At 37.3% G+C, this 27333-nt stretch overlaps 1 protein-coding gene across 1 annotated transcript in view; it reads right to left on the reverse strand.

The window, feature by feature from the left end:
• PLXDC2 (plexin domain containing 2) overlaps positions 1-27333 on the reverse strand; it is a 416197-nt gene that overhangs the window by 244375 nt on the left and 144489 nt on the right. Inside the window, exon 2 of the mRNA XM_021064961.2 lies at positions 601-812. Within this exon, the coding sequence (XP_020920620.2) occupies positions 601-812 (212 nt within the window). The remainder of the gene's footprint in view (positions 1-600; positions 813-27333) is intronic.

The raw sequence follows: 27333 nt of genomic DNA on the forward strand, positions 1-27333 counted from the left end.
AATTTGTTCTGCCAGGAATCTTCTCTTTTTCCATCGAGAGATTATCAAGCTGGTGAACTCCCCTCGATGGGCCAAGCCTGTGCCTAAACGCCCACTCCTAGGCGTCTGTGACAGCAGCCCAGCCCCCAAGCCTCCCAAGCAGGTCAGCCCTCCCTCCTCCACGTCACCCTTAGCCTGAACCCATTTTTGTACATGTCTCATGGCAAAGGCGTGATCCAGTCATGGCGTTTAGACTTCCTGACCCTCTTACACAATGAACTCCTGGCAGGCCGCAGCTTTATTGTGCTCACCTTCGTGTCCCCTCGCTGTCATCACCACACTAAGCCCACATTTGTCTGTTTCCTGAGTAAATGAATTTGTGGGTGATTAAATAGCTCAGCTACTATTTATTTATTTAACATAGTTATAATTATTTATTATCAAATTGCTGAATATTAACAGATTGTTTATTAATGAATTAAATTGATCCCTACAAAAAAGTCCAAAAGCTCCAGATTGAGCTGAAGGGACAGCTTCTATGTACATATACGTAGAAGTTGGGTGCCTTAGGAGAAATATACATATGAATCCATCAGGCAGTTACCCAGCCTATTTACCTACCTCAATCTGGGTGGTGTTGTCCTGCCCATCGTCCAGCAGCAGGTCAGTGAAGCCTCTGGGCTCTGGAGAGTCTTGGCCCACGCTGGCTCGGTTTGAGTCTACTGCCTTGAGAGGATCCAAGTTCCGTTTCCATCGATGGCTGTATGCATGTGAGTCCACTTCCACCTCCTCTTCTGTTTGTGGGGAGGCCTGAGCAATTTGATAGTGCCAATCTGTTTGAAAAAAAAAATCAAATAATGAGCTACCACTTGGTATGCATCATTCGTACACTTTTTAATAGAGCAGAAAAAGATTTTGCTCATCATGAAAAGAGGAAACTAACTCATCAAATCTGTTTAATTATAATATTTTGAGTTGGTATGAATATCTCTGAGTAGAATGCAATTTTAGGACACACTATAAGTTGTGACAATGGTTAATGTGCAGATCCAGCAGAGTCCCTGAAACAGATGTGCAGCCCTAGAGCGATGCATTTTTATTCTCTTCCTTCCCCGCCCTCCACGCACACACTTCATGAACATTCTCTAGTCGTTCTGAGAAAACGAGCTAAAAATCCAAACAAAGGAATGAAACTGAGTGATTCCCAGCACATTCGAATATACAAATCAGAAGTTACTGACTTGTGAGTTTATCCTCTTTTACATGCGTTATGCTGGGCAGCAGAAAGACCACAAAGTATTTGAATGGGTTAAATAATACACGGAACGATTTTCGATTTTCGTGTAAATGTGCTAACCTGTCTTGTAGCTCACAAGTCAGACTTGGTTCATTGCCGAACTTATTTAATAAGCAACGCCCTTGGGAGGCATCGCAGAGGCTCTTGTTCATTTGTGCTGTTCTCACCTTGGAATCTTGTCAGGGAGGTAAAGGATGGCAGTGATAGGCACTTAGAGAAATGGATGGGAAGGCAAGGAGATCAAATCACAAAGGTGTCTTAAAGCCATCTGCAGGGACTGGCCTTGCTGACCCAGCTCCTCCTGCTACTACGGGAGGGAAAATTAGATTTAATCATTACTCCCAGGCTTTCATTTCAGCAGGTCAGCAGGGGACTTGTGCAGTTCCACAAGTATGGGAAATTCAGTGTCTGACCAAGAATGGTCCTCTTCGGGCAACTATTACCAAAAGATATGAATTGACAGGCTTTATAACCGGTAGGATATGGGTTCCAAAAGGGCTACGAGAGCAGTGATTTAATTATCACTGTGATATTCCCCTCAATACAAGAACCTTCCAAGAAACCAAAGTGTATTTAATGCAGCTTACAAGACCATTAAATTAGTTGTTTATAACTTTAACAACCAAGTTAAGACTACCACTACTAGTCATATTAAAATGGTCTAAAATATCTCCCTTTGAACTCAGAAAAGTACTAGTCATTCTTCTAGAGGGGATATTCTTTGATTTCACTATGAATTTAAAAGATCTGTCATTGCTTAATGCTTTAGTGGATATAGCCTGCAGAGAAATAGTACCACAGTGCTGGCAATCTAGACCTTTCCATGGCCTTATGGAATATTAAATCTTAAAAGAACCATGGAGATGGAAATGGCCAAAAATTCCACAGAGGAACCCAAGAGCCAGGAAATATAGCACTGTGCTCAATTCAGAGGATTGCTGCAAGTCTGGAAAAAAACTCATGGACATGGAGGGTTGATCATGGTCCCTTTCCATCTTCCACACAGTAAATGTTCAATAAGTATTGTCATCATCCCTACAAGAAACATTTCTACGACATTGTCCCCGATGGCCATTGAATAGTGCTCAATAAGTTTGTTGACTGACTTACTGACTAACTGATTGAATGAATAAATTTTCAATAGTCTCTTCAGAGCAAGAATGATAAGACCAGGCAGAATTAAGGAATGGAAGAAACATCCTACAAGGATGCAGGCGACCTGGGATGGAATTCTTTCTGTTAGGTTTGCTAGACGTGGGGTATAGCATAATTTATAAAACTCTCTGTGCTTTAGTTACCCTATATTTTAAATGGGAATGAAAATATCTTACCTGCAAAAGCAGACAGCTTTTCCTGAGTATGTGTCAGGCACTTAGACTTATGATTCTAGACAAAGCTACATGAAGCAATTTTATTTGCTTTATTTAGATATCCTGCCTCATTACCAAAAATATATGAGGCAGCTTACAACAAAAGTAAGCAATAAAGTTTTATAATAACTAGATAAGCTTCCCAGCACAGCACTTAGGTTAACTTGAGAGGTGTGTATTCACCTTGCACTAGGGGTGGTGGCTATCCGAATACAAATACTCACATAGGAACAAGTGAAAATCTATACAGGAGCCTTATTCGAATATCAGTCTAAATAAGAAAGATAGCAAAGATAGTGAAGTCAATGTATTTAACAGTCCTAGATATAAATTTTTATTTTATCTCTTTTTTGTCTTCGGGCCACACCCGAAGCATAGCATATGGAAGATCCCCAGAGAGGGGTCAAATCAGAGTGGCAGCTGCCAGTCTACTACACCACAGCCACAGCAATGCCAGATCCCAGCCTTTCCTGTAATCTACACCACAACTCATGGCAACATCTGATCCTTAACCCACTGAGTGAGGCCAGGCATCGAACCCACATCTTCATGGATACTAGTGAGGCATATTGGGAACTCCTATAATTTTTTTTTTTTAATCACAGAAAGTCTCTAACCAGAGGTTTGTCAGTTCTTTATAATGTAAATCAGAAAAAAATGGACATAAATCTTCAAAGTAGTCTTTATAAAAATCTTCAAAGAGAATTTCAAAGCCTCTCTTGGTTTCTTTAAAATAGATGTTATCATTGAATAATAATTGCCTGATACTAATTTTACCATTATTCTTTTAGATTTTTATAACACGAGACAAAATCTAATACTTTTCATGATGCCCGTTAGGCCAGTAGCATCACTTTAGCCTCTGTAGTCCCTGCACAGGGCACCGAGTACAGGAAATAACTAACACTGGAGGAGTTTTCTGCACAGAAAGTCTATTTCGTAACTTCCATTCCCTATCTCATTCTCCCTGCCTTCTTGCCCTAGGGAACAAATAAAAGGAGGCTCCAAATTTAGGGAGGATAAAGTCCATATTCCCCACTGTGAAATTAATTAAACAAGCAAGCCATTAGACTGAGGTGGCTCGTTTTTTACTAGTGGTCTATGATATTTTTCATGCTCGCTCTATTGCCACATTAACAGCTATCACAGCATTGAGTGGTTTGCCTCCATCCTGGGCATGCTTGCTCTTTCTTACTACCCTAAATTTTGTAAACCCTTCACCCCATCACTTGCTGGCTCTAGCTGTAAAAAGTACACAGAATCTAAGGAAGGACCTGAGGGTTTTCTAATGAGAAAATTTGTGAGCTTTAGGGCCTGGCCCTTATGAATTTTCTTTAGCTTGCTCTTTTATACCTAATTCTTTTTCTCTGGTTAGATTATGAATAAGCAAGACTACCCAATCCAATCTTGCATAAAGGAAACATTCTTATTCGCTCATAACTCAGTAGTACTTGGTTCATCGAGACTGAAGTCTGAAATTGGCTTAGATTTGGATGCCATTTCAGAATGCTTTTTAGAGAAGATAAAACAAGTCAGAAAATGGATGTTTTCCAGAAATAAAGACTGAGGGAAATTGGCAAAACCACAGCCTGGTTATCTACATTGTAAATTATTCATATGTACGTCATGGATTTCAAACTCATAAAAATATTTTAAACTACTCTCTAAATCACCACCCAAACGAATCATTCAGAAGTAAGATGAAGTGATATATGTGATATAATTTTCCCTTCCCAGCTGTAGTGAAAACAAAGCAACAGGAGGGATCTTTGAATAATCTGGTTAAACAGATTGTTTTCTTTCTGTCCACTGTATGTTAATTAAATCACTGATGGAAACTCTTCAAAGATAGTTTTCACCAACACATTTTGCTATAGTTGTTAATCACATAACTCATGGAAACATTAAATATATCCAAGGACTCCCATTTGGATGTGTAAGGAGAGAACATTTAAAGACATATTTCTGTATGTTTAATATATACATTGACCTTAACCTCCTTGGGATATTTTGTTAGATAAAAACAGCAGGTGAAAATATTACTGAGAAAGGGAGTTCCCGTCGTGGCACAGGGAAACCAATCCGACTAAGAACCATGAGGTTGTGGGTTCAATCCCTAGCCTCGCTCAGTGGGTTAAGGATCTGGCATTGCCGTGAGCTACGGTGTAGGTTGCAGATGAGGCTCAGATCTGACGTTGCTGTGGCTGTGGCATAGGCTGGCGGCTACAGCTCCAATTTGACCCCTAGCCTGGGAACCTCCATATGCTGCAGGTGCGGCCCTCAAAAAAAAAAAAAAAAAAAAAAAAAAGTATTACTGCAGAAGATACTTCATTACATTTCAAAGAGACCATGATTACAAAACCCAATAATGTCTAGTTAATCTGAGGCTAAAATAAGAAACCCATGTACATCCTCATATTTTTCTTTGTAAACCTTGCAAGTCTCTTTTATGCTTTCACCTGCTATATAAGAAAACTATTTAAAATAAAACACAAAAGGTAAGCAAGCTGTTCTGGGCTGGATATGTTTATGTTTGTGTCTTAGCCTAATGATTTTATTTAAACACCTCCCATTTAACTAGTACTTTAATTATCTTTAACCTCATTCCTTTAGTCTTGCCTACAAATCATGTATACAAGCTGAACAACCAAGAAGTAACTCCGTATACAGACATGCAGCTTTCATAATAAGCATCCATCAAGACTGCACTTTTTGACATGCACTTTGGTCTGCACTTCACAAGTGAACCAAATCACCCTTGGGGACCCGCTGCAGAAACATGAAGATTTTTCACTGCAAGTAGACTTACTGGCTGGATTCATCTGAGAAGAGAGGACATGATTTGGCTAAGGTAGACCCTCATTCGATTTTGCATCTCAATTTGTAATGTGAGTGAAAAGGAAATTCCATACAAATGGTGATATCCTTGGTTCTGTGCAATAATGAGCTGGCTAAGGAGAGGACTCTGAGGTTTTGACAGATAGCATTACAGAGTAGGACAGTTGCAGAAGGGAATGCATACGGAATGCTTTGTCGAGAGAGAGTAAAGGGCTTGAGTGGGACCTTATATCATTTTCTCATTACACTTTCTACGTGACTCTGTGTGTCCCCCGGTTGAGGACCGCTGCTCCGTGCTCTAGTCCCACCACAGGTCCTTAGATCATGTCCTCATTATCTCTTGCCTCCTACCATGTCTAACATTCTTCAAACTCTTCCTTCTCCAGTCTTTTCTCCATCTGCTATCAGAGATATCTTTCAAATTCATTCACTTCTCTCTTCTGATTAAAACCTCTAATGATGGCTCCTTACCACCTAACAAAACTATAACATACCTCACTGGTCTTCTTCTAACCACTCTCCCCTGTCTCTGGCTCCCCCGCCATCACACTCTCTGCTCCCACACAGAATTTCTCAATGATTTCTTTACCTGCAATGCATACTTTGGCACGAGGGAGAGCAATGCCTCACCTTAGACTTCAGGAAACCTCGCAACGCCTATAAGATCCAGCTCAAATGCTGTCTTGGTACATGCAGCTTCCCTGACTCCTCCAGGCAGAGCTACTTGAGTTTTCTTCTTAATCCAGTAACACTTGTTACCTGACTCTTTGAATGCTCTTCTGCCTATCTCCATTCCCGTGTGAGATTACGCAGAAAAGAGGTACTTAGGACAGCAGACCTGGGCCTGAAAATGTTGTTTGCAAGGCTGGTCCTTGGCTGGCTCCTGGGAACTGAAATATGGGGAGGGGTCCCGCCCTTCCCTAACAGATAAGGGTGGCTCACTGTGGCGAAACTGCTAGGCAAACGATATTGTTAATGCTCAATACCTGCCTTCCCTCTGGGACTCTGGTATTTTGGTACATGCTAGACAGAAGGTGGTTATGTGAATAGTTCCCTGTAAAAACCTTGGGCACTGAGTTTCTAATGAACTTCCCTGGTTAACAATATTTCACATGCGTTGACACAACTTGTTGCTGGTGGAAGTAAATGCTTGCTCTGTGCTCCCACTGGAGAGGGCTCTTGGAAACCTGCTCAGCTTTCCAGACATTGCCCCAAACGCCTTTTCTCTTTGAGGATTTTGCTTGTATCCTTTAGCTGCAATGCATCAGTCCTTTGATTCCTTCTCGCACCTCCCCAAACCTTGGAGACGCCTGACACAGAGATGTCTCAGAATAGGACCTCTATCCGATTTATATATTTTTTGTCCCATCAGTACAAACATGAACATTGACATATAATAAATACTCAAAGTTTTTTTGAGGAGTAAATGAATGGATGAGTACATGATTGGCCAGGTTGCTGCTCATCTGAGGGGCTTCACGGATTATGTATGTGATTGGTCATTCAGCGTCTTAAGATTTTAACCATGTCTCTGAGCAGTCAGATAAAAGGGTGGAAGAAAGAGAAAACTATGGGAAAACAAATCTACAACAGCTTCTCTATGTCAGATAGGAGCTTGACTGGACAGTAGTTCACTGGCCAGTTGGATGCTGTTCAGCCACACTTGAGCTTGCGGTTCACCTTCTCAGTTGTTCTAAGTTGATGAACTCAGAGAGAAACAGAACACTGTCTTTGAAGAATGTAGGCATGGCCCAGTGAGACTGAAAAGCTATGCAGTAGTTGAAACAAGGGCATTTTAAATTTAAAGTGGAAAGTAGATGGAAGACTGCTCTAGAAGTGTGCTGCATGACTCTAGTCTCTGATGCAGCAGAGCGTGAAAACCATACAGGTCTAAGACCAAGATATAAGGCCCCTGCTTACACCTGACTCTTCGCCCTTCCCCATCTCTGACTTCTGAGTCATTGCAGGGTTCTTAGTCGCTGTAGGGTATTTTTCTAGCTAAGAACATTTAGGCAGTTTGAAAAAAAAAAAAAAAAAAACAACACACAGGAAACAAAAGGAAATGGAAAAATGGGAAAATGTAACCAAATACTCAATCCAAAATAGGGACAGAACAAATTTACACATTAAAAATTTAGTGGTTTTCTAATCTTACAACTAAATAATATAAAAGAAGGTGTTTGAATTTCACAGGTAAAAATGGTAAATTATCCTATGCAAAACATGCTCAGTCTTATGAGCAAACGTTGATAATATTTAAGACAATTTTAAGGTACCACTGTGTATTTACTAAAGTATTGAAAATAAAGAGAAAGAAGAAAACTGTGTTATAAAGCAGAAGTGTTCTATGCATTGCTTCTAATAATGGGTTAATAATAATATTATTAATAATAACTCCTACTAATAATATTAGTAATAATAACTAACCTTTATTTGGGGTTGGTTAAATGCAGGCACTGTTGTAAACACTTGCAAACATGAATGTATTTGGCATGTACTAATATTACTCCATTTTACATATGAGGAAATTGATCCATACGAGAGGATAAGTGATAGACTAGGAAAGTAGCCAGAACTCTTTCCACAGGCTTGGTCTTAACTATTATTGAATAGTTTCAGAGAGTCAAATTAGCAATCTGTCACAAAACCTAATGATATGACACAAAGAAACAATCTAAAAGAAAAATATATAAATAAATTAGACAAACATGCTGTTTAAAATGGCAAACATATACAAACAATGTACAATGTGAAGGCAAATAAGGAAAATATCAAGTTGACTCTGCCAATGGAAGGAAATGAAACAATGTCAATATAAAAACAGAGCAGAGGAGTTCCCGCCCTGGCTCAACAGAAATGAATCTGTCCATGAGGACACAGGTTTGATCCCTGGCCTCACTCAGTGGATTAAGGATCTGGCATTGCCATGAGCTGTGGTGTAGGTCGCAGACATGGCTGGGTTGGATCCTGTGTTGCTGTGTTTGTGGTGTAAGCTGACACTGCAGCTCCGATTCGACCCCTATCCTGGGAACCTCCATATGCTACGGGTGGGGCCCTAAAAAGACACACACACACACACACACACACACACACACACACGAGTAAAAAAATAAATAGCAGAAAATAATAGCACATTAATTTTGATTTTTTAAAATTTTTATTATATCTTCGAAAGTATGATGTACTTTGTGTGTGTGTGTGTTTTAGGGCTGCACCTGTGGCACATGGGAGTTCCCAGGCTAGGGGTCAAATCAGAACTGCAGCTGCCAGCCTGCCCCACAGACACAGCAAGGTGGGATCCGAGCCTCCTCTGAGACCTACACCACGGCTCACGGCAACACCGGATCCCTGACCCACTGAGTGAATCCGGGGATTGAACCCGCATCCTGATGGACACTAGTTGGATTTGTTTCCACTGCGTCACGACAGGAACTCCTATGAAGTACTTTAAAATAAATATCTTTGTTGATCATTTCCTATTAATTGTCTAGTAGAAATTTTAAAGAAATACTGAATTCCTTCAAGTAGACTCCAGCACTTGTTTTACCATGATGATAACCTCATTTTATAATAAAAAGGATAATTGTCAGAGAACTCAGGCCATCCAGTGATTTTTTTTTCAGATCAATCTGTCACATTTGGAGAATAAACTTATTTCCACATTAGCCATAATGTACAAATGGTAAACATAGCATTTAATTAAATCTGAGAATCTATGGTTCCTAGAATTTTCTGCAGAGAACAGAGCATCATAAACAGAGAAAGCACATGGAATTTGTAGGTATGTGACCTCACGCTACGTGTAAAATAAGAGGGAGCAGCTTTACAGCTTTTGTAGTCACTCCCAGCTATAAAAGTACATCTACTGGCTGGCTAAATATCTTCTTAACATATTTTAGGCTATTGGAGATTATATATTAAATATTCCACTTTCGCTTTCAGGTTTACTATTTAATTTGTGAAAATCCATATATTGGGAGACTTGAGAGTCTCCACAGCATAATAAAAAAAAAATGTAAAACTATTTGGTAAAATACCTTAATACCTCTCTTTATCATTAGCAATCCTCATTACCCCTGTTTCTTATATTCAGAACGGCCGATTTTAAAATAAGGGCACTGAACTAAAATCTAAGTCCCGATGCATGAATAGAGTGACTCTGTCAGCCCAGGGAGATGGAAAATTCTGTAAACAAGGACCAGTCATGGCCAATAGCCTCTAAGGAAAATTTAGTCTTCTGAGCCAGAACAGGCCAGATGGAATCAGCTGTTCTAATGGTGTCCCACGTCAAAGATGATGTCCAAATGCATAGGGCCCGAATCACTGAGGGCCCTCTATTAAATTATGGTTGCCAGATGTCCTATGGACTCAATCTCACTGCATATTGTCACTAGACCATATTCAGTTTGTGGGGTCAGGTCCACAATGGCCCCCTGTTGAGCCTAGGCTGGCTTAGCAAATGACCACAGATGATAGACAATGCATGTATTTCTATCAGATGATGTTTTGTAACTTTTATTTGATGTAAATCATATAAATCATACCATTATTAGAATAGCCCACATTTCTATAGGTTAACTGTCCTCCAGCGATTTGTGTGGGCTTGAAACAAGCAGCCTGTAATTTCCTCAGCACAACATTATTTCTACTGCTTAATTGTTTTAAAAGTTATGGTCCTAAGGTTATAGCTGTATAACCTCAGGTAATTCAGTCAACCACCCTGGGCCTGTTTCTTTATCAAAATATGCCTTTCGTAACTGGAAGACATACCACATTCTTAGCATCTGAGATTTGGTTGTGAAATTGAATCTGAACAAATTAACAGATTAAGTGCACCCTTCTAACTCTCCACCCCCTCCAACTCCAATAATGAGCACTATCCTTCACATAATCCAACTACTAAGAGAGAAACACCTGGTTTGACAAGGTCTCTAGATCTGAGCTCAGCACTGTGGCCTAATCTTTTCCCATTATAATTAAATAGACTGTATTAGTTGTTAAATGTTGAATATCATTCCTGGATAAAGGTGAAAAATACAACCATAAAATTTATATTTTGGGGCTTCCGGTTGTGTGCCAGAGTGATAATGCAGGGTAAGCAAAATGCAGGCTTAAGATGCTCAACTTTGAGATTGAGTCATTACACAAAACACGCAAACACAATAGAAAGCCATCAACGAATGTTAAGCAGAAAATTAAAGTGGTCCTATTTCAGTTTTATATAAATTTTAAAGGGCAGCAGGAAACACATCAATAGCACACAAGACTAATACTATGTATATCTGCTCAGTTGACCTATAAAATGGCAATTGTGTATAGTTTATCTTAAGACATGCAAATATATCATACCTAATACATTTTTAAAAGATTAGTCCTCAATTTTAAAAATCGGCCAGTGCCCTAAATAGATAATTCATAGCAAAGAAAATATCTATACTAATAAATATAATATTTAAAATTATAAGTCATAAAATAAAATAAATTACAATTCTTTCATATAATACACTCACAATTGTATTTGTCAGTATTCAATAAGTTAACTTTTTGAGACAAGTATTGTACTGTCTAATATTGGTAGAGAGATTCTAATTTTAATCAAAATTTCACATGTGCACATTTTCAATCTGTAGTAAAAGTCTTCTAGGATTTGATACTGTGGAAATATTCTTAGATATGCAAAAAGACTTATGAATAAGTATAAAAACTGTATATGGTATGATTTGAATTAAGTAAAGGGAAAATATATACATGTACGCAAAAGAAAAAAGAGGAAGAAATATATTACTGTACTTCTTGTGGTTTCCTCTGTGTTATGGAAGTTGGAAGCAGCTAGTTTTATTCTATTTGTTCTTTTGACATATCTTTATTTTATACATTTTCTACAATGTGTTACTTCTATAGCAATCGGAAAAAAACCCTAAGTTTTTACTCTTTCAAAGGCAAGTTCAAATATTCTAACTTGATGAAGCCTTTCATCACCATGAACAGATAATTTTCCTAGGCAGAGTAATTTCAATGTAATCTCATACAACTTTAGCTAAACCCATTGCTTTGTTCTTCTTCTTATTAGGTAATTATTGATGAAATGCCATTCCTTCACAAACTACCACGAAATTATCTACAGGAGGTGTTGTGTCTTTATTCATCTTTGTGTTCCTTTTTGTTATTGTAATACGTATTCACTGAAACTTCCCTGGCCTCTGTCATGATATAGCTGGGGTGGTAACCTGATGCTTTCCATCTTGGCAGTTGGTGTTTAAGACAATCTGATTTCTGTGCTTACAATTCTTAGCCTTGTATACCTAGATATGTTGCATTATTTCTTGAGAAAATTAGAAGCAGCCCTGCCAATTTCTGCCTAATTTCTATACTTTTTTTCACCTTTTCTATATGAGTTTCATCACATAAAAGATCAGTATTACAACATTCTTAACTTCAAAGTCCTTTAAAATGTTCAGAGAGATTAATACAGCAAGACAAAGTGATTTTCTCTCTTCCAAGTTATTCTACTTCTCACATTTGATTCATATATTTAATGCAATATAACTTCACATGACCTGAGAACCACAAAGCAATGGGCACAAGTACTCAGCTTTGATATCTTCAAATAACTTTACAAAAAATTCTATGAGAAAAAAAAAATCACTGGAAAGATTTATGCTTTTGAATATCAAAGGCATTGTGAAGCACGGATTCATAAACACTGTATTAGTTACAGCAGAAAGCATATAATTCCTTAAAAATGACACTTTCTTATTTATATTTAAGTAAGAAGTACTTTATATACAAAGATGTATTCACCTCATTAAGTACTTCTTAGGTATTCACTAGCTGATATCTTGCATGATTCAACTACTTGCCTAGTTCATCTTAAGACTAACCCAAGATAGTATTAGGGGTGACTGTCTTCCTTTTTTTTTAATAGTTAGTTCCCCAATACAATTTTCTTTTTCTACTGTACAGCATGGTGACCCAGTTACACATACATGTATACATTCTATTTTCTCACATTATCATGCTCCATAAGTGACTAGACATAGATCCCAGTGCTACACAGCAGGGAGCTAATCCATTGCTAATCCATTCCAGAGGCAATAGGTTGTATCTATTAACCCCAAGCTCCCCAACCACCCCACTCCCTCCCCATCCCCCTTGGCAACCACAAGTCTATTCTCCAAGTCTATGATTTTCTTTCTGTGGAAAGGTTCATTTGTGCCTTATATTAGATTCCAGATATAAGTGATATCATACGGTATTTGTTTTTCTCTTTCTGACTTACATCACTCAGGATGAGAGTCTCTAGTTCCACCCATGTTGCTGCAAATGGCATTATTTTGTTCTTTTTTATGGCTGAGGAATATTCCATTGTGTATATGTACCACATCTTCCTAATCTAATCTTCTGTCAATGGACATTTGGGTTGTTTCCATGCCCTGGCTATTGTGAATAGAGCTGCAGTGAACATGTGGGTGTGTGTTCCTTTTTTAAGGAAAGTTTTGTCCGGATATATGTCCAAGAGTGGGATTCTGGGTCATATGGCAGTTCCATGTATAGATTTCTAAGGTATCTACATACTGTTCTCCATAGTGGCTGTACCAGCTTACATTCCCATCAACAGTGCAGGAGGGTTCCCTTTTCTCCACACCCCTGCTAGCATTTATTATTTGTGGACTTATTAATGATGGCCATTCTGACTGGTGTGAGGGGGTATCTTGTGGTAGTTTTGATTTGCATTTCTCTAATAATCAGGGATGTTGAGCATTTTTTCATGTGTTTGTTGGCCATCTGTACGTCTTCCTTGGAGAAATGTCTATTCAGGTCTTTCACCCATTTTTCAATTGGGTTATTGGCTTTTTTGCTGTTGAGTTGTATAAGTTGTTTGTATATTCTAGAGATTAAGCCCTTGTCAGTTGCATCATTTGACACTATTTTCTCCCATTCTGTAAGTTGTCTTTTTGTTTTCTTTTGGGTTTCCTTTGCTGTGCAAAAGCTTCAGTTTGATGAGGTCCCATTGGTTTATTTTTGCTCCTATTTGTGTTGCTTTGGGAGGCTGACCTGGGAAAACATTTGTAAGGTTGATGTCAGAGAATGTTTTGCCTATGTTCTCTTCCAGGAGTTTGATGGTGTCTTGTCTTATATTTAAGTCTTTCAGCCACTTTGAGTTTAGTTTCATGCATGGTATGAGGGTGTGTTCTGGTTTCATTGATTTACATGCAGCTCTCCAGGTTTCCCAGCACCAATTGCTGAAAAGACGGTCTTTTTTCCATTTTATATTCTTGCCTTCTTTGTCAAAGATTAATTGAGTATAGGTGTTTGAGTTTATTTCTGGGCTCTCTATTCTGTTCCATTGGTCTATATGTCTGTTTTGGTACCAGTACCACACTGGTGGTTTTGTAATATTGCCTGAAGTCTGGGAGAATTATGCCTCCTGCTTGGTTTTTGTTCTTCAGAATTGCTTTGGCAATTCTGGGTCTTTTTTGGTTCCATATAAATTTTTGGACTGTTTGTTCTAGTTCTGTGAAAAATGTCATGGGTAATTTGATAGGGATTGCACTGAATCTGTAGATTACTTTGGGTAGAACCAAGAGCTGGTTCTTTGAAAAGGTAAACAAAATTGACAAACCTCTCGCTAGACGCAGCAAGAAGAGGAGAGAAAAAACCCAAATAAACAAAATAAGAAATGAAAAAGGAGAAGTCACAATGGATACTACAGCAAAAAAACATGAGAGAATACTATGAACAACTATATGCCAACAAAATTTGACAACCTGGAAGAAATGTACAACTTTCTAGAGACTTACAGCCTGCCAAAACTGAATCAAGAAGAAATAGATCAAATGAACAGACCGATCACTAGAAATGAAATTGAATATGTCATAAAAACACTCCCTACAAATAAAAATCCAGGACCAGATGGCTTCACAGGCGAATTCTACCAAACATACAAAGAGGAACTTATACCCATCCTCCTTAGACTTTTTCAAAAGGTTGAAGAAGAAGGAACACTCCCAAAGACATTCTATGACACCACCATCACCCTAATTCCCAAATCAGACAAAGATAACACCAAAAAAGAAAACTATAGGCCAATATCTTTGATGAATATAGACACAAAAATTCTCAACAAATTAGCCATCCGAATCCAACAACATATAAAAAAGATCACACACCATGACCAGGCGGGATTCATCCCAGGTGCACAAGGATGGTTCAACATATGCAGATCAACCAACGTCATACACCACATTAACAAAAGAAAAGTTAAAAACCACATGATCATCTCAATAGAAGCAGAAAAAGCATTTGAAGAGGAGAGGTAAAACTGTCACTGTATGCAGATGACATGATACTATATATAGAAAACCTTAAGGACTCAACCCAAAAACTACTTGAACTGATCAACAAATTCAGCAAATTAGCAGGATACAAGATTAAAATTCAGAAATCAGTCACATTTCTGTGTACTAACAATGAAATATTAGAAAAGGAATACACAAATACAATATCTTTTAAAAATGCACCCCAAAAAATCAAATACCTGGGAATACACCTAAGGAGGTAAAGGACTTATATGCCAAGAACTATAAAACATTAATCAAGGAAATTAAATAAGATGTAAAGAAATGGAAAGATATTCCATGCTCTAGGGTTGGAAAAATTGATATTGTAAAAAGGGGTGACTGTATTGACATGTAAAAAAAAAAATTCTTTATGTAAACCAATGATTTTAAGTTAAAAAAACAAAACGTGTTCCAAACAGCCTCTTTCATAAGAATGGGAAACTTCAAGTCAAAAACTTGGAAAACAATGGGAAATAGGAAGTGGAATATGAGTGTAAATTTAGTCAAGAAATATCAGTGTTTTACAAGCTGTGTCATGCTTTTAATACTATATTTTGCTCCACAGAATTTAATAAGATTTTCTCCACTTTTTTTTTTTTGGAAGAGAAATACTTAAATTTGACTATCAACTACCATTCAAAGAGCAGTTTTAAAATAAAGTCCCTAAGAATTTCTAAAATGTTATGAATATCTGAATTCTGTCATTACTTTCTTAAATAGCATTGCCTAATTAAACGACATGATTGCATACATTTATGCTGATTACGAAATTTAAATAACATTGTAAATAAAACCACAATCAACAAAATTACATTAAAAAAGAAATTAAGAAAGTAACAACTGTACTAACGTTAGATTTCAATTTCTTTGATATATTCCTGAAATGTACAAACTATCAGGGAAGGATTAAACCACTAAAATGAGATGGAAATCCAAAGTAACCTTCCAATGTATAGATTAGGTGAATTCTGAAACTTTTAGAATCCAACTGCTTTATTCTTCCTTTATCCTTGAATTACCTTTTGTGTAAATATTTTTGACTCATACAAACAAATTCCTCTGCTTTATCTACGTATTACAATATACATTAATTATAAACCCTCCTTCTATGGCTGTGCATATTTTAGTACATGGCCAGGAAAATTATCTGAATTTCATAAAACAATTAAAATCTTAGAACTGTCATTATTGGGCAACTACAGCTTGCCAGGTTATTGCCACAAATTGTATTTTATATATTCACTAATGCTCAGGATGATACTAAGAAAGGAATTATTTCCGTTATTTTACAGATAAGCAATATCTGAAGAACATAGATTTAAGAAGCTTCTGTTCAAAAAGTCTGTAAATGAGTAACTCCATTCTTTTCCTTATAGTAAGAATCTCTCCATTTTATAAAAAATAATCATTAACATAAAAGGGTGAATAGCCTGATGGGCTTTAAAAGTATTAAATTTCTTTTATTTTTATTTTTATTTTATTTGGTCTTTTTAGGGCTGCACTTGCGGCATATGGAGGTTCCCAAGCTAGGGGTCTAATCAGAGCTGTAGCTGCCCGCCTACACCACAGCCACAGCAACGCGGGATCCTTAACCAGGGAGGCCTCAGTGGGTTAAGGATCCTGAATCCTCACGGATGTTAGTCAGGTTCGTTTCTGCTGAGCCAAGACAGGAATTCCAAAAGTATTAAATTTAAATACAGTTGACTCTTGAACAATGCGAAGATCAAAAATCCAAGTATAACTTGGATTCCTCCTTCTCTACAGTTCCTCTATATCCATGATTCCCCATCTGCAGATTCAACTCACCTCAGATAGAGTAATACTGCAGTATTTACTGTTGAAAAAAATCCACATGTAAGTGGACCCACACAGTCCAAACTTGTGTTGTTCCAAGATCAACTGTGTTATCTTTCTTCTAATATGAAAAATTTGAAAATTAAATTGCTAAAAAGATAATACAAAAAAAATTTTTTTTTTTGTCTTTTTAGGGTCACACCCATGGCATATGGAGGTTCCCAGGCTAGGGGTCAAATTGGAGCTGCCAGCCTACACCACAGCCACAGCAACGCCAGATCCGAGCTGCATCTGTGACCTACACCACAGCTGCCAGCCTACACCACAGCCACAGCAATGCCAGATCCGAGCTGCATCTGTGACCTACACCACAGCTCACCACAGTGTGGGATCCTTAACCTACTGAACGGGGCCAGGGATCAAACCTGCATCCTCATGGATGCTTGTCGGATTTGTTTCTGCTGAGCCATGACGGGAACTCTGGAGAAAAATTTTAAACATCCATCATTCTGCCCCAGGTACAGGGGGCAAAGTTATCATTTTAGTGAATGTCCTATCTAGATTTTTCTTTGAATGTCTGCACATCTGCATACAAAAAAGTAGATATGTGTGTATGGTTGTGTGTGTGTGTGTGCGTGTGTGTGTGTGTGCACCTATATTTATACTTGTTTATTTCAGCATTACACAGTAAATAACATAAAATATCTTAAATATCTTTCCAAGTTATTGACTGCATATTGTATTTAATAAATAAATAGTATCTATCAGAAATTATCTAATTAATCTTCAATGTTTGAACTTTTAAGTTATAAGAGGCTAAGTTTTTGCGAGCAGACTCAATTCTTTTGAGGATCAATTTCTGAACAAGGAATCTGCATCAGCTTTTTACAAAATCACCAGCAGGACATGGAGATGGGTATCTCATATTTTCATCAATCACTTAATAGGGTCTTTCAAAAGTTTTTGTTACCTATTTGTTAGATGAAAAATGGAACTTCACTAGTTTAATTTATATTTTTGATTCATAATGATCAGTATATTTGCTATTCCCATTTCATATTTTTTCATTATCTTATTCAAATCCCTTTTGTGAGATAACTGATTTTTTTAATTTAAAGAATTGTTTAGTAAAAAATCAATTTATAAACAATTTTCAAATTGTTTATTCTACAAATCCGTCACAAGTTTATTGAAATGGACACGATTTTCCCTAATACTTGAGAATATTACATTGTTCAGCTGCCTTTGCACAGTGCTAATGGAAGGAAAGATGCAAGGATTATGTTTGCAAATAAAACTCAGCAAACATGGTTTTCTACATCTTTATTTTAAATATATACTACTATTGGGGAACATGTTTCATAAAAATCAGGAGAATGCTTCTGCCCCTTCAGAAGATGCCTGTTAAAATATCTTATTGTTTCTCCCACTGCTGTGAAAAAACAGCTACCTCTATCTGACTGTGACACTTCTAACAGCCTATTGGGTCTTCCCAAGAAACAGTTTTACAAGCAAAACTAAGTACAGTTGATTCTGAACAGCACAGATTTGAACTGTGCAGGTCCACTTTTACATGCTAAATCCTTACTACAGCACCATAGGAGCCAGCATGGTTAGTTGAATCCCAGATACAGAATCGCAGATACCAAGAGCCTTTGTAAAGTTACATGGGGATCTACTGAAGAGGGGCTTGGGGAGGGATGTCCCTAACCCTTTGAGTTATCCATCCAAGACTCAACTGTTTAACAGGCGAAGTCCTTATTGAAGGGCAAATCAAATATTTTCTTTGCTCATATCCTCACTTATATTAGCCTATGGGATAAAATTATTGCATACTATCTTTTGTATAGTATGATTCAAGACATACTTTACAAATATTTGCTTTTTGAAAAAACAATCTAAGTTCTCTTAAGCATCTTCTAGGTATTTTTTGTGTGTTTGTTTAATCATTGGTACTCAGAGTAAACCATAATAAACGGGTTTTATATTGCCAGGCATGTAAATGTGGCATTAATAAGCTAAAACTAATTTAAATTTGCCAGTACAAACATTTTAGACCTTACTTATCAAAAGAGCTAAAAATATTGGCTCAGAAAATAACACTGAAAACAATATGATATTTGACTTTAGCATTGATCAGTGAGAATAATATCATGTTTTATCCTTGCCAAATTATACAGTTGGAAATAATGTCATATGCTATATATTTCCTTTTTCATATTTCTATGGTATGAGTTAAAGTATTCTAGTCCTAAAATCCACTATGAGGTAAATATTCATCTTTGATAGTTCAGGTGTAACTCTAAATATTACCAGAAATCAATTCTCTTATATTGTAGTTAATAGTAGTATGACGATTTTTGATTTTGAGGAGAAAGTTTAACATGATTTCTACAATTTACAAATGGTTAAGAAAAAAATGCTTGAATAACTGCACAAATGATAAAGCAAATTGGACATACTGTTAAAATTTTGAATCTGGCTAAAAGACATTCAAGAGTTATCTATATCTTGCATTCTTTCTTAAATTCCAATTTATTTCCAAATAAAAAAGCAACCCCCACTCAAACAGATACTTGTACATCAATGTTCATAGCAGTACTACTCACATTAGCCAAAAGGCAGAAATAACCCAAGTGTCTATCAATAGAGAGTGAATAAACAAAATATAGTGTATATGCACACACACATATGTATATATATGTGTGTGTATGTGTATATGTGTGTGCGTATGTGTGTGCGTGTGGGGGGAATATTATTAAGCCATGAAAAAGAATGTAAATTTGATATATATTACAACATGGATGAATTCTGAAGTAAGCCGGATACAAAAAGACAAATATTGTATAATTCCACTTATATGAGGTACCTAAGGTAGTCAAAATAAGAGACACAGAAAGTAGAGTAGAGGTTACCAGATACTAGAAGGAGAGTGATGAGTACAGTTCTGGTGGTAGATACTCAAATGGCTGCAAAATATGGTGACTGTAATTATTGCCACTGAATGGCATAATTAAAAACTATGGTAAGTTCTATGTTATGTATATTTTACCACATTAAGTAAAAATGACCCTTCAAAGTAGGCCCATTGCTTAGACTTGCTCCTTTTCTGTATTCCTACTATATATTATTATATTTGTATTTTAGAAGGCTATATCTGATATATCTATATATATTTTTTAACTCCACAGAATAGAGTCTGGTACATAATAAGCATTTATTTAGTATTTAATGAATGAACGAACAGAATTTATGAAAAAAGAGCAGGGGAGTTCCCGTCGCGGCGCAGTGGTTAACGAATCCGACTAGGAACCATGAGGTTGCGGGTTCGGTCCCTGCCCTTGCTCAGTGGGTTAACAATCCGGTGTTGCTGTGAGCTGTGGTGTAGGTTGCAGACGCGGCTCGGATCCCGCATTGCTGTGGCTCTGGTGTAGGCTGGCGGCTACAGCTCCGATTCAACCCCTAGCCTGGGAACCTCCATATGCCATGGGAGCGGCCCAAAGAAATAGCAAAAAGACAAAAAAAAAAAAAAAAAAAGCAGGAAGTCATTGGTTAATCTGGGGAGGGTCCAAATTCTTATAAGTTTTTGGAATGCCCTTGTCTTTCCTGTAAGCTACACATATCAAGTATTTTCCAGGTCTATATTTCCTGAGGTATCAGTTAGACTTTTGAAAATGCTGAATCTGTAAAATTCCAACAAATCCAAGTCATACATCAGATATAACCTCAAGAAAGTGGCAAATCTGGTTGCAAACCAAGGACAAAAGCACTAAACTTACTCATCACTTAAAAAGGCCACAAAGGAAAAAAGTTCAGTTATTTGGTGAAAAGGGTCCAAATTTTAAACAAGATAGAGTACGGGAAAAGAAATAGGATATCAAATGGCTGTTATAATGCTTTTATAATTTCCCTATTTTGTTAATAAAAAATTTAAATAAATAAAAACAAAAAACAAATAGCATCAAAACTCAGAAAGTCAATCTAGAGTAAAGAAGGATGGCAAGTGTATGCTAATATTTGCATTCCCATCCATTTAAATCCAAATATCTATTCCTGACACCCTGGGCATCAAAAGGAAGAAACTAAAGTACTAAGGGGTGTAAATTAAGGTATTAAGTGGGTGTAAACATATGTTATGGGGGAAGTGGGACACATATTGCCTTGACGAGCCAGACAAGCCTTTTGACAGTCTAGGAAAAGGATAAAAGAAAGCAGAGATTTTTAATTCTAGGTATTTATAAGAATGATGGCAAAGATTCATAAAAATAATTTGGGGAGTTGGCTAGAGTACAGAGAATTCCTTTAGGGTAAAGCAGCTACTCTGACTTATGGTTATTCTATGAAGGCGTGAGCAGCTGTGGTTTGTGCATCTGGGTCCACCTTTCTATGAGCTGCAGACAAACGGGATGACCCTTGGTTGTCTTTTACTCCATACGGAAACCTGGGTAATGGTTTTAGTCAATTTATAGTTTAATCAATTTAACTTAAGAACGGCAGTACTTGTAAAAAGAACATTGGGAAAGAGAGATATCAATAAATTATATATATGTATATGTTCACCCCAAACAAATTCATGCAAAAATGGGGGGTGGAATTCCCCCTGTGGCTCAGTGGGTTAAGAATCTGACTGCAGCAGCTCACCCCTAGCCTGGTGCAGTGGGTTAAAGGATTCAGTACTGCCATAGCTGTGGCTCAGATTCCATCTCTGGTCCAGGAATTTCCATATGCTATGGGTGCAGCCAGTAAAAAAGAAAAATTGGTGATAACTGTACCGGAGCACTTCTAATTTTCATACACAGAAATCACGTTATGGATTGAACTCCCACGCAAATGTAACCCTCCTGCATCTCTTATGGAATAAATTAACACAAATTAACATGCTTTTATTCTACACAGATAATTTTCCTTCACATTTCCCCAAAGGAAAACACAAAATGCTCTGAGGCAAACTTTCAAGTATATTGCTTATAAAGAACGGCGTGTGAATAAAGAGAAGAAAACTCATCAGCTTGTTCTCGCTTTAACTTTACATAATGTCTCACATCTCACAACACACTGCTCTAGAGTGAAGTGTTTTAACCTGCCTTTTGTTATGAATGATTTGGCTGGGTAACAGACAGGCAGTTTGGGATCATTTTTTTAAAGCCATCAATATCCTTCAATGCTACTTAGAATGCCAAGAGAAGGCTTTTTTTCCCTTTCTTCCTTATCCATCAAATACTTCATGAAGTTTAATTAAAATTAAGTCAAAAATAGTCTGTGTGTTTGTATAAACCTTAGATGTGTTAACCTGTTATTGGATTTTCAAAAATATCTGGTTAGAAAACTGATTTAATTTTCTATTTATATGTAAATTTCTGTTTCTAAGCTTAGATTTGGGTCTGCTCTGAGCATGCTAATCCTAACTCGACCATATTTAAACTCATGGTGGGTACAATTAGAAGGACCTCACACCAACCGTGATACATTCGCCAGCATCGGACATTTGAAACATTCCAAAGCACTCTGCAAAATGCTTATTTATCTTGGTTCCCTTGAAGAAAAGACATGCTTTCTTCTCAACTCCTTAGATTCATTCATTCATTTATTTATCTGTAAATCAGATGATGTTACTTGCCAGCTTCAAACTATCCAGAGGCTTCCCAGTAGTGCATAGAGGTGGCTTATTTTTCACAAACAGAGACCGTGTCCTAAGCCCACATTCCTACCAGAAGTCTAACCAAAGATCATTTTGATGTACTTATTGCCCTAATAACTTAGGAACACAAACAGTAAGGAAGTTGTGTTTCTGGACAGGTGATAAACTTCTATGCTTCTAGTAGATGCTCAATAAATCTCCGTGACAAGAATGAGTAAACAATATAATCTCAGAAAAAATAAAAGGCAGAAGAACCGTTTCCTTTTAAAAGAGTAAATATGAAAGGAAAACCCACTCAAACTAGTTTCCCAAACTTTAGAATGCATCGGAATCACAGTGTTCCTTAAAGATTCCTCAAGCCCACTCCCTTTACAAAGCCCCCAGGAGATTCTGAGGCAGGTGGATCAGAGGGCTATACTTGGAGAAACACTGCTGAAGTAAAACACTGCAGAATTATATGGCATCTGTGTTTCTGGAGTTAGAGGTCATATGTTTATATTTTGGGGCACCATCTACAGTTACAGACTACGGAGGAATATAAAGGAAAACATAAAATAGTCTGCAGATGTTGACTCTGATTTTAATGTACACAGGAAAGACGTGTTCTAATATTTGGAACCTTATTTTAACTCTTTATCTGCCTACGCAATATCGACCGTGCTTTCTAAACTATTATCCACTTTATTTTTCAAATAGCTTGAGTTATGCAAGGCGCTGTCATGGACCTGCAGAAAACTGTTTCTTCCTCTTTTTTGATTGTGTATTTTTTTTATTAAAGTACAGTTGATTTACAATGTTGTGCCAATTTTTGCTGTACAGCAATGTGACCCAGTCATACCTATAGATGTAGATGTAGATATAGATATAGATATACTGTTTTTCTTATACTATCTTCCATCATGTTCTATCCCAAGAGATTGGGTATAGTTCCCTGTGCTCTAGAGCAGGACCTCATTGCTTATCCATTCTAAATGTAATAGTTTGCATCTACCAACCCCAAACTCCCCAAAGAAAACTGTTTCTTTCCTCTCTTTTTGTTTTTCACAAGATAAATAGTGTGTCTTCTTTCCTAGTTTGGCTAGATTAATTTAGAAAAAGAGATGGGATTCAGTGATTACCCACTGATGGCTACTGAATCTACTAGTGATACCTGTAACAAGTGATTCACTCAGTGAAGTCAAGATTTAGAATTTTCTCATTACCGATTAAGTGGGGGCTACCTAAAGAGATGCTGCTTAGAAGAGGATTTGTATCCGTTAAATGTGACATGAATAATTTTAGATTTAAGAAATATACTAAAGCACATGCAAGTGGAATAAAAAAAACATGAGCTGATAGGAACTTTTATAATAACATGTGAATCTTACCAGATTCACTGTTCACAGAGATAAATTGACTTTGCAGATCTGCTGTGTTTTGCTCAATATTATTGATGATAATAATATTCTATAATGACTCAGTGTCCTCTCAGAAATACAAATGCCATCCATGTAAAATGAAGATGACATAGTTTATTACCTTATAATCCTCTGTTTTGCATCCAGCATCACTAACAAAGAAGCTGATTTCTTTTAATGCAAAACCTGCCCACTAGATGCTGAATGGGCATCTTAAAAAACAGACACCAAAAACCAAGATGTCCTTCAGTAGGTGAATGGATAAATTAATAGTGATACACCCAGACAATAGAATATTATTCAGCACTAAAAAGAAATGAGCTATCAAGCCCTGAAAAGACATGAAGAAATTTTAAGCGAATATTACAAAGTAAAAGAAGCCACTATGAAAAGGCTTCACACTGTGATTCCAACTATTTGACATTCTGGAAAAGGCAAAACTATGGAGACAGTAAAAAGATCAGTGGTTGCCCGGGGTTAGGGGACGAGGAGAGATAAATAGTCAGAGCACAGGGGATTTTTAGGAAAATGAAACTACTTCGATGGAAATTATAATGAGGGATATACCTCATTATACATTTTCCCAAAGCCACAGAATATGAGTGAATCCAAATGTACACTGTGTACTGTGGATGATAACAATGTGTCCATGAAATTTCATCAGTGGTAACAAACATGCCACTCTGGTGAGGGCTGTTGATAGTAGGGTGGGTTGTACACGTATGGGGCACAAAATAAATGGGAAATTTTTGTACCTTCTGTTCAGTTTTTCTGTAACCTAAAAATGCTCTAAAAATTAAAGTCTATTTTAAAAAATCTCTTGCTGCTGCCCAGAGAAGATTTAGCCAGTGACCATGACTTCTATTTTTTAAATGATGTAAGTGTACTACTAACCCGTATGAAAACATACAGATTAATTTTGCTCTCCCAACAAGAAATCAAAGAAATAAAATCAGATAGGTATTATTTTTGCTGGTATTACTGGACTGTGTGACAAGGAGCTGTCTGACCCATCGCTGAAATAAGCTGGTGAGCCCATGATAACCAAGAAGAAAGATGATGATGAAGGTAATGCTTGAATCAAGATACTGCCATATTAGACCTGTAAATGGCTAATAGAATGAAAGGATGAGTCTGATTACACGCAGCCAGTCAATCACAAACGACCCTCCAGGAATTCCAGGATTAAAACTAGTCACATAAATTGTTGTTATTTCTTCCTCAAGGAAAAAGATTTTCAAATACTACCTTAGATGACTTTCTGATTTTAAGAAGAATTTACAAAAAAAAAAAAAATTGTCTTAGAAAAATGTATTCATTTACTCTGTTGGAAGCAAAGTCCTTCTTATTTGTATCAAAAAGTCAAGTTGCAACATAATCTGCAGAGGCAGAAGTCTGGGAGAGGATGTATTCTGGGCTAATGATAATGTCACCTGTGACTTCTGTTTTACTCTTTGTCAAAGGTCTGCAGAGGCTTTCTCATGCATTACCCCACCTAGCCGACCCAGCTCTAAGAGAAGGAGGGGCAGGAGTTTGTGGATGGCCAATTATTACAGCAGGGCTTTACAAAGATGAAGGCTTGGATTTCACCTCCAGAAAGGCCTGCAGAGAGATTTTTGCTCTCATCTTCAGTGGGTCCTGAGGATCGATGGCATGCTAATTTGAAACAATCCATTACTTTATTGATTATCTAAGGTCAAACTTTGGTGTTCAGATGGCAGGTACTGTATATAATGAGTGAGCTGTAAAGAGGCAAAAAGATCCATGCAGAATTAGCCATCACAAGAAATAAAATGACACCTACCAGTTTACCTTTCAGTTATTCTATGAACTCCACATCAATCCCTTAGGCTGTGCAAAGATACTTCCAGGTTCAGAGCAAGCTTATTAAAAAAGGAGAGTCCCAGCCCTCTCCTTTGGCTAGAACTCTTCACTACATCAGATGTAGAATAATTCCACCTATTAAACAATCTCCAACTGAATGAGACTCAGATTTCAACTGCACCGCAAATTATATAAACTTCCACAAGGAAAACGCACGTATGGCACACTAACGAATCAGATCTCATGTATCTCCTCCCTCTGGGCCTTAGTTTCTTCATCTGTAAAAAACTCGTACACCAGTTGTGAAATAGAGATTGGAAAAAGCAAACACTAAATTTTTCAAAATGCACTTCCTCTTCAGTACACTAAAAAGGCTGGAAATTAAATGTGAAACCCCAAACATATAGCACTATTGATTTCATGAAAGGTCAATCATATGTCTCAGTAATTGGGTCAAACACAGCTGAGATTCAATGATGGCACTGTTTTCTTTCTCATACTTCATAGAGCCTTCCTTGCTACCACAATCATGTGGTGCCCACCCTCCCTATTCAAGTCAAGAAAATAAGGGGGGGAGTTCCCGTTCTGGCGCAGTGGTTAACGAATCCGACTAGGAACCATGAGGTTGCAGGTTCGATCCCTGGCCTTGCTCAGTGGGTTAACGATCCAGCGTTGCTGTGAGCTGTGGTGTAGATTGCAGACCCGGCTCGGATCCTGCGTTGCTGTGGCTCTGGCATAGGCTGGCAGCTACAGCTCTGATTAGACCCCTAGCCTGGGAACCTCCATATGCCGTGGAAGAGGCCCAAGAAGTGGCAAAAAAGACAAAAAAAAAAAAAGAAAGAAAGAAAAAGAAAAGAAAATAAGGGGGAAGGCAAAATGGGTAAAGGAGATCAATTGCAATGTGACAGATGGCAACGAAATTTTTGGTGGAGCACATTGCAGTGTATACAGAAGTAGAAATATAATTTTTTAACACCTGAAACATAATGCAATAAACCGATGTTACATCAGTAAAAAATCAAGGAAAGAATTTATTTTAGATTTTGCATTTTCTTTGAAAGCTTGAGAATGTAAGCCTTAATAAATTAATCAAGACCAACTCAAAATGATAAATACAATAAATTTTATAAAACTAAATGTTATAGACTGAATGCCTATGTCTATCTAAACCATGTTGAAGCCCGAGCCCCGAGTGTGGCAGACTGGGCCTCTGGGGAAGAAATTACAGTTAAATGAGGTTATAAGAGCGGGCCCTGATCTGAAAGGATGAGTGTCATTATAAGAAGAGACACCAGAGGAAAGGCCATGTGAGGACATAGTGCGAGGTGGCTGTTTACAAGCCAAGAAGCCAGCTCTCACCAGAAACTGAATTTGCCAGCAACTTCGATTTCTAGCCTCAAGCACTGTGAGGGGAAAAAAAAGTTCTGTTGTTTAAACTACTCAGAGCGTAGTCTTTTGTCATAGCAGCCTGAGCAGAGTGAGACACTAGACTTATCAACAAACGTATCCTTACAAATGTGTGTTTGGCATTTAAACAGTTTTGGGGAGGGACATATAAGAGTGTAATAAGGCTCTTTCCCAAACACAACTTTATAGAATAAATCAGTATACTAGAATCTCTGACTAGATACCTCCACTACAAAGGTCCATTCATTTAAGCATAAAATAGAAAACACAATCACGTCGATATTAAAAGAGGCAAAGACATGCCATCAAGCTGACATTCATTCTCATCTCTCCTACATCTTGCACATTCACAGTTTAGCAAGATATAATTGAAATTAGAAGCCTGAGGCACTACAAAAATCATCAAAGAGAATTGTAATAACCCATCACTTACTTTGATATTACTTCA

Source organism: Sus scrofa, chromosome 10 (assembly GCF_054392235.1).
Source record: "Sus scrofa isolate SSC_HxYL_T2T_F1_AM1 chromosome 10, Sscrofa_HxYL_maternal_Yorkshire_Landrace_v2.0, whole genome shotgun sequence".
Lineage (NCBI taxonomy): Eukaryota > Metazoa > Chordata > Mammalia > Artiodactyla > Suidae > Sus > Sus scrofa.